The 12,752-nt window shown below is 42.6% G+C and overlaps 2 protein-coding genes across 3 annotated transcripts; one reads left to right on the plus strand and one right to left on the minus strand.

Moving 5' to 3' along the window:
* Window positions 1-2,017: 2,017 nt before the first annotated feature.
* LOC115169272 (alpha-1,6-mannosyl-glycoprotein 2-beta-N-acetylglucosaminyltransferase) lies at window positions 2,018-6,809 on the minus strand. Of its 2 annotated transcripts, none has more exons than XM_029724853.1 (3): window positions 6,599-6,809; window positions 3,916-4,224; window positions 2,018-3,542 (listed from the first exon to the last, which is right to left on the minus strand). In XM_029724853.1, the coding sequence occupies exons 2-3, from the start codon at window positions 3,940-3,942 to the stop codon at window positions 2,178-2,180; spliced, it is 1,392 nt and encodes a 463-aa protein (XP_029580713.1). In that variant the 5' UTR covers window positions 3,943-4,224; window positions 6,599-6,809; the 3' UTR covers window positions 2,018-2,177. The 2 variants fall into 2 exon arrangements, with proteins under 2 accessions (XP_029580713.1, XP_029580634.1); XM_029724774.1 differs by having other exon boundaries at window positions 3,886-4,224.
* Window positions 6,810-11,282: 4,473 nt separating this feature from the next.
* LOC115169372 (40S ribosomal protein S29) lies at window positions 11,283-12,297 on the plus strand. Its single transcript, XM_029724971.1, has 3 exons — window positions 11,283-11,415; window positions 11,909-12,008; window positions 12,206-12,297. The coding sequence occupies exons 1-3, from the start codon at window positions 11,354-11,356 to the stop codon at window positions 12,212-12,214; spliced, it is 171 nt and encodes a 56-aa protein (XP_029580831.1). The 5' UTR covers window positions 11,283-11,353; the 3' UTR covers window positions 12,215-12,297.
* Window positions 12,298-12,752: the final 455 nt, after the last annotated feature.

The raw sequence follows: 12,752 nt of genomic DNA on the forward strand, positions 1-12,752 counted from the left end.
GTTTGAGAAAATGGAATTATGAGATTTTAGCTGTTTTAAATTTGGCGCTCTGATGTGCCACTGGCTGTTGTCAAAATCAATCCCGTTAACGGGATGAGAACGGGAAGGGGTCCCATAGAGGTTAACACTTTTTTGGTTACTACATGATTCCATATGTGTTATTTCATAGTTTTGATGTTTTCTCTACCATTCTACAATGTAGAAAATAGTAAAATAAAGAAAAACCCTTGAATGAGTAGGTGTCCAAACTTTTGACTGCTACTGTATATATATATATATATATATATATATATATATATATATATACACACATATATATTATTCTTTACATACACTGAGTGTACAAAACATTAAGAAGACTGTCCTAATATTGAGATGCAATTCCTGACATTTAATCAAAGTAAAAATTCCCAGTTTTAGGTCAGTTAGGATCACCACTTTATTTTAAGAATGTGAAATGTCAGAATAATAGTAGAGAATTATTTATTTCAGCTTTTATTACTTTCATCACATTCCCAGTGGGTCAGAAGTTTACATACACTCAATTAGTATTTGGTAGCATGGCCTTTAAATTGTTTAACTTGGGTCAAACATTTCGGGTAGCCTTCCACAAGCTTCCCACAATAAGTTGGGTTAATTTTGGCCCATTCCTCCTGATAGAGCTGGTGTAACGGAGTCAGGTTTGTAGGCCTCTTTGCTCGCATATGCTTTTTCAGTTCTGCCCACAAATTTTATATGGGATTGAGGTCAGGGCTTTGTGATGGCCACTCCAATACCTTGACTTTGTTGTTCTTAACCCATTTTGCGACAACTTTGGAAGTATGCTTGGGGTCATTGTCCATTTGGAAGACACATTTGCGACCAACCTTTAACTTCCTGACTGATGTCTTGAGATGTTGCTTCAATGTATGTATCCACATAATTTTCCTACCTCATAATGCCATCTATTTTGTGAAGCGCACCAGCCCCTCCTGCAGAAAAGCACCCCCACCACATGATGCTACCACCCCCATACTTCACGGTTGGGGTAGTGTTTTTCGGATTGCAAGCCTCCCCCTTTTCCTCCAAACATAACGATGGTCATTATGGCCAAACAGTTCCATTTTTGTTTCATCGGACATTTCTCCAAAAAGTACGATCTTTGTTCCCACGTGCAGTTGCAAATCGTAGTCTGGCTTTTTATGGCGGTTTTGGAGCAGTGGCTTCTTCCTTGCTGAGCGGCCTTTCAGGTTATGTCGATATAGGACTAGTTTTACTGTGGAAATAGATACTTTTGTACCTGTTACCTCCAGCATCTTCACAAGGTCCTTTGCTGTTGTTCTGGGTTGATTTGCACTTTTCGCACCAAAGTACGTTCATCTCTGGGAGACATAATGCGTCCCCTTCCTGAGCGGTATGACGGCTGCGTGGTCCCATGGTGTTTATACTTGCGTACTATTGTTTGTACAGATGAACATGGTAGCTTCAGGAATTTGGATATTGCGCCCAAGGATGAACCAGACTTGTGGAGGTCTCCAATTTTCTTTCTGAAGTCTTAGCTGATTTATTTAGATTTTCCCATGATGTCAAGCAAAGAGGCACTGAGTTTGAAGGTAGGCCTTGAAATACATCTACAGGTACACCTCCAGTTGACTCAAATGATGTCAATTAGCCTATCAGAAGCTTCTAAAGCCATGACATCATTTTCTGGAATTTTCCAAGTTGTTCAAAGGCACAGTCAACTTAGTGTATGTAAACTTCTAACTCACTGGAATTGTGATACAGTGAATTATAAGTGAAATAATCTGTCTGTAAACAAATGTTGGAAAAATTACTTGTGTCATGCACAAAGTAGATGTCCTAACCGACTTGCCAAAACTATAGTTTGTTAACAAGAAATTTGTGGAGTGGTTGAAAAAAACGAGTTTTAATGACTCCAACCTAAAATTATGTAAACGTCCAACTTCAACTATCTACATATATATAAATAAATAAAAATCTATGTCCTGGATATATAAAGAGACATGTGACAAAGAAGTCCAAACCCATCATACTTTTTATTTGGAAGAGTCAGATAAAACAGGCAATATGAAGAAATATTCCATGAAGATTATTTTCAAAAGGCTTTCTTTTTCTTAAATTCAGAGGATGCAAAAAAAGAGAATAGTAACGATATAGGCCTAACAATTATAATAAGGTCACTGTAATCGAGGGTAGCTCTTGCAGAGTTCATGGTCCCTAATGTCCCCCCAACCGCCGTTCTTCACGTGGGGCGCCACCCCCCCTGCCCCGTTAGCCGGAAGTCTCTTAGTAATCAGCAGGTTCTTGGGGAACAGCTGATTGCTGCCGCTCTGTAGGATGGTATCTATCTTGGACTTTTGGCTGGATGGCATGCACACAGACTTCTTGTGGTGCATCCCGCAGTCCCCAGCGTGGAAGACCCGGGGCGCCTCGCTCACCATGACCTTCCAGTAGGAGGGTAGGCAGGTTACGGTCAGGTGCTGCAGGGACCAGTCCCAGTTGTAGTCGTCATAGGTGCAGAAGGCGTCGGTGCATTGGATGAGTTTCTGGTAGGTCTCCCTGCTCATAGCCATGCCCATGTTGTGCTCGGTGGACTTCCAGGCTTTCACCTCCACCTTGTTGGCTTTACTGGGGTAGCTGATGTGGCCGTAGCTCCCCAGAGATAGGATGTCACAGTCGGGGCAATTCTCCCTCTTCAGGATCGACATCAGCTTGAGGAAGTGGAGGAAGTCAGGGGAGAGGAAGTGGTCCTCCTCGATGAGAAGCACCAGACCCCGGTGGTCCTTCAGGGCCCGGACCCTGTCCCACACAAAGTGCAGCTTCCACCACCAGTGGTGCTTGGTCTGGGAGAACTTGGCCTCGCGGTAGTGGCCGAACGAGTCGGGGTACTCTGCGTTGATGCAACCCAGCTTTAAGGCGTCTATCTTGGAAATGTCTCTGGGGCAGTCCCTGGGGTCGTGGCCCGGGAACTCCTGGGGGTACAGTTGGATGCTGAAGGGAAAGAAGATCTGGAGGACCTGGCAGAAGTCCACTGAGGCCACCACCTGGTTGATCTCAGGGGACCAGAAGTCGTGGCTGAAGATGAGCAGGATGCTCTCCACGCCCCTGGCCTTCCTCAGACTCTCCACCAGCAGCCTCAGGTAGTCAGGTCTGTTGTGCACCTGGACCACCACCACCAGATCGTCCTTCTTCCTCGCTGCCCTGAACTTCTCCTCATGTCTCACTGTCTGGTCAAAGTTGAGCTGGAACACAATGCCACGGTAGACCTGGGTGGTGTTGTCCACCTCTGGTTTTACCACCTCCTCTTTCTCCAGGTGCTTTTCAGGCTGGTTCTTCGGGTGTGTCTCGTTGACAGGTGCGATGGGTGGTACGTTAGGTATCCGGCTGACTTCAGGTGTGGCCTGCGGCTGTACCTGGCTACTGCTGCTTCTCCTCACCCCCTCAGCCTCTTTCAGGACCACCACCCCACTGCTCTTCTTCTGCTTCCCACTGGTCCAGAAGGCTAGGCCACACACCACCACCACCAATGTCAGTATCACCACCTGGAGATAAAATACAAATCATATCATATCCTGTGGCCAGTTTTGGACTCTATCCTGCCTGCTATTGCAGTTATTTTACTAATGTTGTCATTGGCGTCGTTATTTATATTATCTTTTTTGAAATACAGATACAATACAGTAAGATTATGTAACAGAGTTCATATGAGTTTACAGGAGTTAATAAGTTATTCAATCATTCAATTGATCCAGTGGGTCCGGCTCCTTCAACTGAACTAAATATGTCACAATATATGACATTTTATTGTCTATGACTGTTTTCAAATACATTTGTTTCATTTGTTCCATTTAAAACATGCCCAGTACAGAAACATGCAGCACATACACATGACTTGGGACTCGTCGTGTATTGTACCTTCCTCTTGTAGACTCGGAATCTCATGACAGGCAGTCACCCCCCTTGGGAAGGGAGAGGAGTTGATTGTAGAGAAACTGAAAAAAGGCAGGTTTGCAATTTCTAATGGCACTGCTGTGCTTGGGGAAGGCAGGCAGGGAGTCTTGGTAGAAAACAGTTTAAACTTCTGTTGGTTGCTAACACTTGTTGCTAGCGCAAATTTTTAGAATGTAGACATGTGTCTTTGTGGAATATAAGTGACGCCAGGTGAGATTCCCATAAGGCATGTTGGTCTCAGAGGCTGCAGCGTAGAGTTGTGCATGGAACCCACTAGAAAACAAAATAAGAGAACATTTTACCATTTCTTATTGTCTTTACTAAACATGGCTACTTTATTAAATGTAACCCGCATACATACCATAAATAATAAAACAATGGCTGTTATCGGAGTCCATATACAATTTTTCAGTAAAATAAAACTTATTTTATGATAAGAGTGGATACGGTGCTTTCGGAAAGTATTCAGACTCCTTGACTTTTTCCACATTTTGTTACGTTACAGCCTTATTCTAAAATGTATTAAATTGTTTTTTCCCCCCTCAATCTATAAACAACACCCCATAATGACAAAGCAAAAACAGGTTAGACATTTTTGCAAATGTATAATAAAAGAATATGAAATATCACATTTACATAAGTATTCATTCCCTTTACTCAGTACTTTGTTGAAGCACCTTTGGCAGTGATTACAGCCTCGAGTCTTCTTGGGTAGGATGCTACAAGCTTGGCACACCTGTATTTGAGTTTCTCCCATTCTTCTTTGCAGATCCTCTCAAACTCTGTCAGGTTGGATGGGGAGCGTCGCTGTACAGCTATTTTCTGGTTTCTCCAGAGATGTTTATTGGGTTCAAGTCCGGGCTGTGGCTGGGCGACTCAAGGACATTCAGAGACTTGTCCCGAAGCCACTCCTGCTTAGGGTCAATGTCCTGTTGGAAGGTGAACCTTCACCACAGTCAGAGCACTCTTGAGCACGTTTTCATCAAGGATCTCTCTGTACATTGCTGTGTTCCAATGTGGCCAGCTCTAAGAGTCGTCTTGATTGGTCCAAACTTCCATTTAAGAATGATGGAGGCAACGGTGTTCTTTGGGACCTTCAAACCTGCAGGAATATTTTGGTACCCTTCCCCAGATCTGTGCCTCGACACAATCCTGTCTCGGCGCTCTACGGACAATTAATTCAACCTCATAGCTTAGTGTTTGCTCTGACATGCACTGTCAACTGTGGGACCTTATATAGACAGGATTGTGCCTTTCCAAATCATGTCCAATCAATTGAATTTACCACAGGTGCACTCCAATCAAGCTGTAGAAACATCTCAAGGATGATCAATGGAAACAGGATGCACCTGAGCTCAATTTAGAGTCTCATAGCAAAGGGTCTAAATAGTAATATAAATAAGGTATTTGTTTTCATATATGCTAATATTTCTAAAAACCTTTTTTGCTTTGTCATTATGGGGTATTGTGTGTAGATTGATGAGGAAAATGTTTATTTAATCCATTTTAGAATAAGGCTGTATCATAACAAAATGTGGAAAAGGGGAAGGGGTCTGAATACTTTCTGAATGCACTGTAAGTGACAACCCATGTACAAAATGCACCACTGCCAACGCCACATACATTGACAAAAACGTTCCTGATAACCAGTAGCCTAAATGTCAAACTGTAAGAGACATGATCATCATTTAGGCCTAATACTTTGTGAATATAAAAGTATCTGCAGCCAGTCATCACGATTTAGATTGTTAATTTCCACACACTAGCCCTCCCATACCAGCCTGTGATCCACTTTAACATTCTATGATTAGTTCCCTATTCTCTTCTCATCTTTGCAGCGTTTGTTGCTTGAACTGGCTCATCTGTGTCTACTGCCCAGAGGCACTGTCACAATCAATACACATATCAAGACATCCACAAAATGGAAAGCTAAATAGCCTTTGCACTGGATCAGACTCCCTTGCCTAAAACACAGCAATGAAGTTGTTGTTTTTTGCTAAACATGCACTTCAAATACATTGTAGCCATCAGCAAACGGTGTCCTTGTGTACTTAACAGTGTACATTACACGCCTGTGCTAACTTTCACTACATGACACGATACACACAGTTAACAAGATATAGAGCTAAGCTAGCCACTACCTATCATTTCAATCTAGACCGTTTTCTTATGTTTCTGAACATTAATGTAATAAACATTTCGGTATAACATGTCCTCCTTCCCATGGCACATGTTGGACAAGAAGGAAATGGGGGTTCTCTAGCCAAATCTAGTTCATGTAAGTGAAAGTAGCTTCCTCCTCCCGACACTAGCAATCGTCTTGTTAGCGCCTGGAGCGGTGAACACCGACATCAATCCACCAACCCCATTCCGCTCGGGATTCGTGCCGTGTAGGTGTAACGTTACATCATTCACAACTAGTTAGCTAGCTATATTTAGAAGCTTAAACATTGTTCACCGAGTGATGTTATGGTAGCTAATAGCAGCTGGTAGCTAGCTAGCAAGCTACATTTGTCTCGTAGAAGTTAGCTGGAGCGAGCGTATTATATTTAAAAGCAAGCACTCCATAGTCGCGCCTCAATCATTGGCCAAAACAGACTGTCGCAACCACTTTCATAGTGTGACAAAAATGCGTTTGTATAGTTACCTAAAATATTAGTCGTGCTATGCAGCTTTCTCTGCCGAAATTAACATTGCGATGAATCGAGGTATTCATTCTCCTCCATTCCTTCTCTCCTGCTCCCAATTTGTGGGCAAAATAACACATTAGCCAGCCAGCTAGCTAGCTAGCTAGCACAAAGTACCAAATAGCACTGCCTGGCTGTGACTCCCACAATGCATTACTCCATAGGGACTCTCAAGACCTAAAACATTAATTGATATATTAGGCTAGTGTGCTACAATGTTGCATTCAACTGAACCATTGCATTGTAGCTTATAACAATGTAACAATATGGAGATCTTACATGTAGTCGGTATAATATGTATTTAGAATTACTAGTTTGTTTGTAGATAAACAAAGGCTTCTTCTGATCTGTTTTCTTACAAAGAAAATGATATATGCCACTATGATAATAATCTAAACCAGTTGGATATTATTGTCGGTATATTACATTATTCTTGATTATATTCTATACAAAATACAGGCAAAACGAGTATCACTACTAGCCTAACTTCAGGCCATTATTGTTAAATATTCAAGAAATCATGAAAAATAAATGATGGTGCAATTGGCATTACTTTTACTGGAACACTTCTGTGTTGGTAGTTGTTGTACACAGTATGTTCTGTTGTATTTTTTTTTCTTATTATATACTATGAAACAAATTTAATCTTGTTGATTTTCTTACGTACTTTGCTATTGATTCACATACTATTGGCATAATTACCATTTTTTTCAATCACTTTGGTGCAATTTTCACAAGTAAGTGGTACATTTTCACAACTCTAAGCACAAAAATCTATACAGATCATCAAAATGGCTCATGTTTCAAAACTCTAAGCACATTTAAAATTTTCAACACACAAAGTCAATTGATGATAACACCAAGTCACTCAATTTGGATACCAATTCAATCTAAGTATCTACTTTTCAAAATGCAATATTCACTTTACTTTTGATATAATTTTCTTGTCATTTGTTTAACAATACAGTTAACTATATCACTTAATCAAATTGCTCAAACCGGATAACTAACTACTGAACCAGGAAGTTGGGGGGGCAGGTTTGGGACAGGGGGAGCAGGTACCTGACTATTGGTGGCTATTCAGCAGCAGCTTGATGGTCTTGGGATAGAAGCTATTGGCCAGTGTTACAGTTGAGCGTACCACCCTCTGTAGCGCATTACGGTCTGCAGCGGTGGAGTACCAGGCTGTGATGTAGCCCGGCAGAATGCTCTCGATGGTGCTCCTGTAGAACACTGTGAGGGCCCTCGGGGACAAGCTGAATTTCTTTAGCATCCTGAGGTTGAAGAGTCGCTGTCATTCCTTATTCACCACGGTGTCCATGTGGTTTGACCATTTTAGCTCCTTGGAGATGTGTACTCCGAGGAACTTGAAAAGAATGGGGTCCTACCCAGCCTGGTTCCTCCTGAAGTCCACAATCAGCTCCTTTGTTTTTCTGATGTTGAGGGTGAGGTTGTTTACCTGGCACCACACCATCAGAGTTCCTACCTCCTTGTAAGCCGCCTCGTCGTTGTTGGTAATCAGGCCTGTTACTGTCGTGTCCTCAGCAAACTTGACGATGAAGTTGGGACTGTGTGAGGCCACGTAGTCATGGGGGTGGCCCGTCAGGAAGTCCAGGACCCAGTTGCATAGGGTGGAGTTCACTTCCAGGGCCGTGAGCTTTCTGGTGAGCTTAGAGTGCAGTGTGCAATGCAATGGCGATTGCGTCGTCCGTGGATTTGTCCAGGTGGGAAGCGAAATGAAGAGGGTTGAGTGTGTCGGGGAGAGAAGAGGTGAGTGGTCTTTGACTAGCCTCTAAACCCACTGAATTGTGTAGTGTACAATGCACTGCTAAAATGCCTGGGTTATACACTCACCAATCAGTTTATTAGGTACACCACCCCGTTCACAAAAATAGATTGCTCTTACAGACAGTGAGTCACGTGGCCGTGGCTTGCTATATAAAGCAGGCAGGCAGGCATCGAGGCATTCAGTTAGTGTTCAATTGAATGTTAGAATGTGCAAAACAAGTGACCTAAGCGACTTTTAGCATGGTATGATCGTTGGTGCCAGGTGCGCCGGATCCAGTATCTCAGAACCGGCCGACATGCTGGGCTTTTCACGCATGACAGTGTCGCCATGGTTTACCGAGAATGGAGCGACAAACAAAAAACATCCAGTCAGCGGCAGTCCTGTGGGCAAAAACAGCTTGTTGATGAGAGAGGTCGAAGGAGAAAGGCAAGAATCGTGCAAGCTAACAGGTGGCCACAAACAGACAAATAATGGTGCAGTACAACAGTGGTGTGCAGAACGTCATCTCGGAACACACAAGTCATTGATCCTTGTCACAGATGGGCAAATTGCAGCAGACGACGACACCGGTTTCCACTCCTATTGGCTAAAAACAAGAAGAAGCGGCTCCAGTGGGCACGCCATCATCAACACTGGAGAGTTGAGGAGTGGAAAAACATTGCCTTGAACATGACAGTGAGTTCAGTTTACTTGAGTGGCCTGCGCAGTCCCCAGACCTCAACCCTATAGAGCATCTTTAGGATGCAATGGTACAGGCTGTTCACAGCATGAATGTACCGCTGTCCAATCTGCAGCAACTGTGTGATGCCGTCGCGTCAGCATGGACCAACATCCCTGTGGAACGTTTCCGACACCTTGTAGAAGGCCCCGAAGAATTCAGGCTCTTCTGGAGGCAAAGGGGGGTCTGACCTGGTACTATAGGGTGTACCTAATATACTGACCAGTTAGTGTATGTAACAATGCATTCCACTCATTATCTGAAATTCATTGATACACTGTAATCTAATGAATTTCAAGCAAGTCATGTAGAAAAGGTGATCTTGTATAAATTTGCATGGGGCAGAAAGGCCATACAATACCGTGTTACGTTTTTACAGTAGCCAACTCCTTTACAACACCCCTATTTCTGATGATTTGTCCTACATATTTACTGTATAAGGATAACGAAATGTAAGACTGACATATTTGTCAACATGCTCACAACCTGCCATTTGAAATAAATTATAAAAAAAGTTCTCCATGTCAAGTTATAGTCAAATTCTGTATGGAAAATGATATTTACCATCTACTATTCTTTCTATTCAGCACTTCAAAAAGAACAGTTTTGAAATGTGTATCTTGTATTTTGTTCTACTATTATTCTCCCTGTTAGTGAGCGGTTCTCCTTTGCCAAGATAATCCATCCGCCTGACAGGTGTGGCATATCAAAAAACTGATTAAACAGCATGATCATTACACAGGTGCAGCTTGTGCTGGGGTCAATAAAAGGTCACTCTAAAATGTGCAATTTTGTCACACAACACAATGCCTCAGATGTCTCAAGTTTTGAGGGAGCGTGCAATTGGCATGCTGACTGCAGGAATGTCCACCAGAGCTGTTGCCAGATAATTGAATGTTCATTTCTCTACCATAAAGTCATTTTAGAGAATTTGGCAGTACGTCCAACTGGCCTCACAACTGCAGACCATGTGTAACCACGCCAGCCCAGCACTAGCGGTTCTGGGGCCCTAAATGTGGAGTATGAAATAATTGTTTCATAACAAATTTTTGCTATCGTTCTTTTTTTACATCCGTTATTAGACAGTGGCAACACGGAACACTAATTTAACCCACACATTTTCTAGAGGGGCGGCTTTAGGCGGAACACAACAGTATCGTACCACATGCAAAACGATATGACAACAATAACGTCTAATGTAACTGGCCCCTCTAATAAGAACAACTGGCCCCAGCTTGGCCCCCCCCCAGTTGAAATGGTCTAGAACCACCACTGCAGCCCAGGACCTCCACATCCAACTTCTTTACCTGTGTGATCGTCCGAGACCAGCCACCCAGACAGCTGATGAAACTGAGGAGTATTTATGTCTGTAATAATAATTTGGTGGGGAAAAACAAATTCTGATTGGCTGGGCCTTGCTCCCCGGTGGGTGGGCCAGTCTCCCACGCGGGTGGGCCTATGCCCTCCGGCCCACCCACGGCTGTGCTCCTGCCCAGTCATGTGAAATCCATAGATTAGGGCCTAATGATTTATTTCAATTGACTGATTTTCTTATATGAACTGTAACTCAGTACTATCATTCAAATTGTTGCATGTTGCGTTTATATTTTTGTTCGGTATACATCGGAAAAATGTGCCAAAGTGATCGATAAATCACATTTAAGGCAGTTTTTTCATGCATGTTATTTAATATATGATTGCACCAGGACCCTGCATCAAAACCAGATCATCGGGGCCACTTGATCCATTTGAGAGCATTTCGCTACACTCGCATTAACATCTCCTAACCATGTGTATGTGGCAAATACATTTGATTTGAGATGGAGAAAGATGGGTAGACTAGTTATGAGTATCTAATATTGTATGTATACATTGCATGTTTCGTTTTGAATGAATGATTTCTGCTTGTGCAAATTATTTGTTGAGCTCTTCATCCAAATAATTATCCTGATATGGGGGATAACTGAAAACCTGTACCTTCAGAATCTATGTAAGTCCGCAGCCGCACAACGGTCCAGATGGAGCGATTGATGTGTTGATGTTGCTGCTGCATGTTGTTGGCGTCATCTAGTGGTGTACTACAAGAATGCATGCAACGCGATGTTTCCCACTATGCATTGCGGGCGGAAGAAGCCCAGAAGAGTAGTTTTATTAACGCATGCGCACCCGTTTTTCTTCCTTTTCGACATTCTACTCGAACGAGACAAGATGGGACATCAGAGCCTCTACTGGAGTCACCCAAGAAAGTTCGGTCAGGGATCCCGATCCTGGTCAGTCTTGTTCAATATATTGTTTAGTAGTTGTTATTATTCAATTTCGAGTACATTTTAGAGTTCGGAAGTTTTTCACGGACCCAAATTCTTAGTGTACAATTCGAACCACATGGAGTCTTCGCTCGACCTAATATGGCGGCCGATGTGGATTAACACCCGACCCTCACATTCTTCTCGCATGTTAAACTCAGCAGTTTGCAATTTCTAGTAAATGTTTCTAGTAAAAATGTATTTCCAGCCATCAATATACCCCTCAATCTGAATTTTGCCGGTTTATCCCCCGCTCCAACTTCGCGGCCTAAATAATTAGTTTCTAACGTTAGTAGATAGTACAGGAGCTCGTTAAGTTGGCTTGAAGCTAACATTAGCTATGTGAAACTGATGTCGGCTAACCAGCTATCTGGGTAAATTTGAATGCGCTTGAACTTGCTGGACACTTTTATTAAATCATGTTCGCCGTGTTTCTCTAATACGTGCATTTGTTTTTCAGCCGGGTATGCTCGAACAGACACGGTCTGATCCGTAAATACGGGCTCAACATGTGCCGCCAGTGCTTCAGGCAGTACGCGAATGACATCGGCTTTGTCAAGGCAAGTATTTGTTTGTACTGTACTCTTGCTATTAGTTGACATTACCGATGGTGTATGCTAATATAAGGGGTGAAAAGAAGGTAACGCATTCTTCATCTGGACGACGTACTATACAGGGGATAGGCTACAATGTTCATGGTTTTCCACAATTACAATTCCTTGTAATACATTCTAACCCTGATGCTTTATGTACACAGCTGGACTAACTGCATTGGATGCTGAAGGTTCCCCACTGGATGCGAAACCAACATGGGATGTTGCATTATTGCAAATAAATGTTTTAGTCCAACATATTTGTCTTGTTTTTTGTTGGTCTACATTGTCTAACTTGTTCCACTGAGATCATAGTGTCTGCGGGTTTTCGCCCCACCCTTGTATTTGATTAAGGTCACTGATTACTAAGGACCTTACGTGGTTGTCTAGGCCTAAGCCCTTTGATACTCAGGGAGGGAGTTAGATGGTGACTCAGGATAAACTGGTTCAATTACAATGTCACATGGGTTTACTTACAAGTGTGGCATTTTCACTCATGTACAATCTAGTGTAAAAATTCTTAGGATATGGCCACTTGTGTTAAGCTTATTCCAAGGTTGAAACTAATTCAATATTTTTTGGTTAATTTGAGTGATTCCTTGCTGGTATTGTGGTAGAGCTTTGAACCTCTTTCTGGATAACATCGAGGGCCACTGCAAGTAATCACTCTGTACCAGTACTTGAGGTTTAAATAACTAATTTGATATATTT

This window comes from Salmo trutta, chromosome 1 (genome assembly GCF_901001165.1).
Source record: "Salmo trutta chromosome 1, fSalTru1.1, whole genome shotgun sequence".
NCBI lineage: Eukaryota > Metazoa > Chordata > Actinopteri > Salmoniformes > Salmonidae > Salmo > Salmo trutta.

Coding starts and splice junctions, on each gene's coding strand:
- LOC115169272 (XM_029724774.1), bottom strand. CDS start 3,942: ATGAGATTCCGAGTCTACAAGAGGAAGGTACAATACACGACGAGTCCC. Junction 3,543..3,885: donor CGACGAGTCCCAAGTCATGT/GTATGTGCTGCA, acceptor TTTTATCTCCAG/GTGGTGATACTGACATTGGT.
- LOC115169372 (XM_029724971.1), top strand. CDS start 11,354: ATGGGACATCAGAGCCTCTACTGGAGTCACCCAAGAAAGTTCGGTCAG. Junction 11,416..11,908: donor GGTCAGGGATCCCGATCCTG/GTCAGTCTTGTT, acceptor TTTGTTTTTCAG/CCGGGTATGCTCGAACAGAC.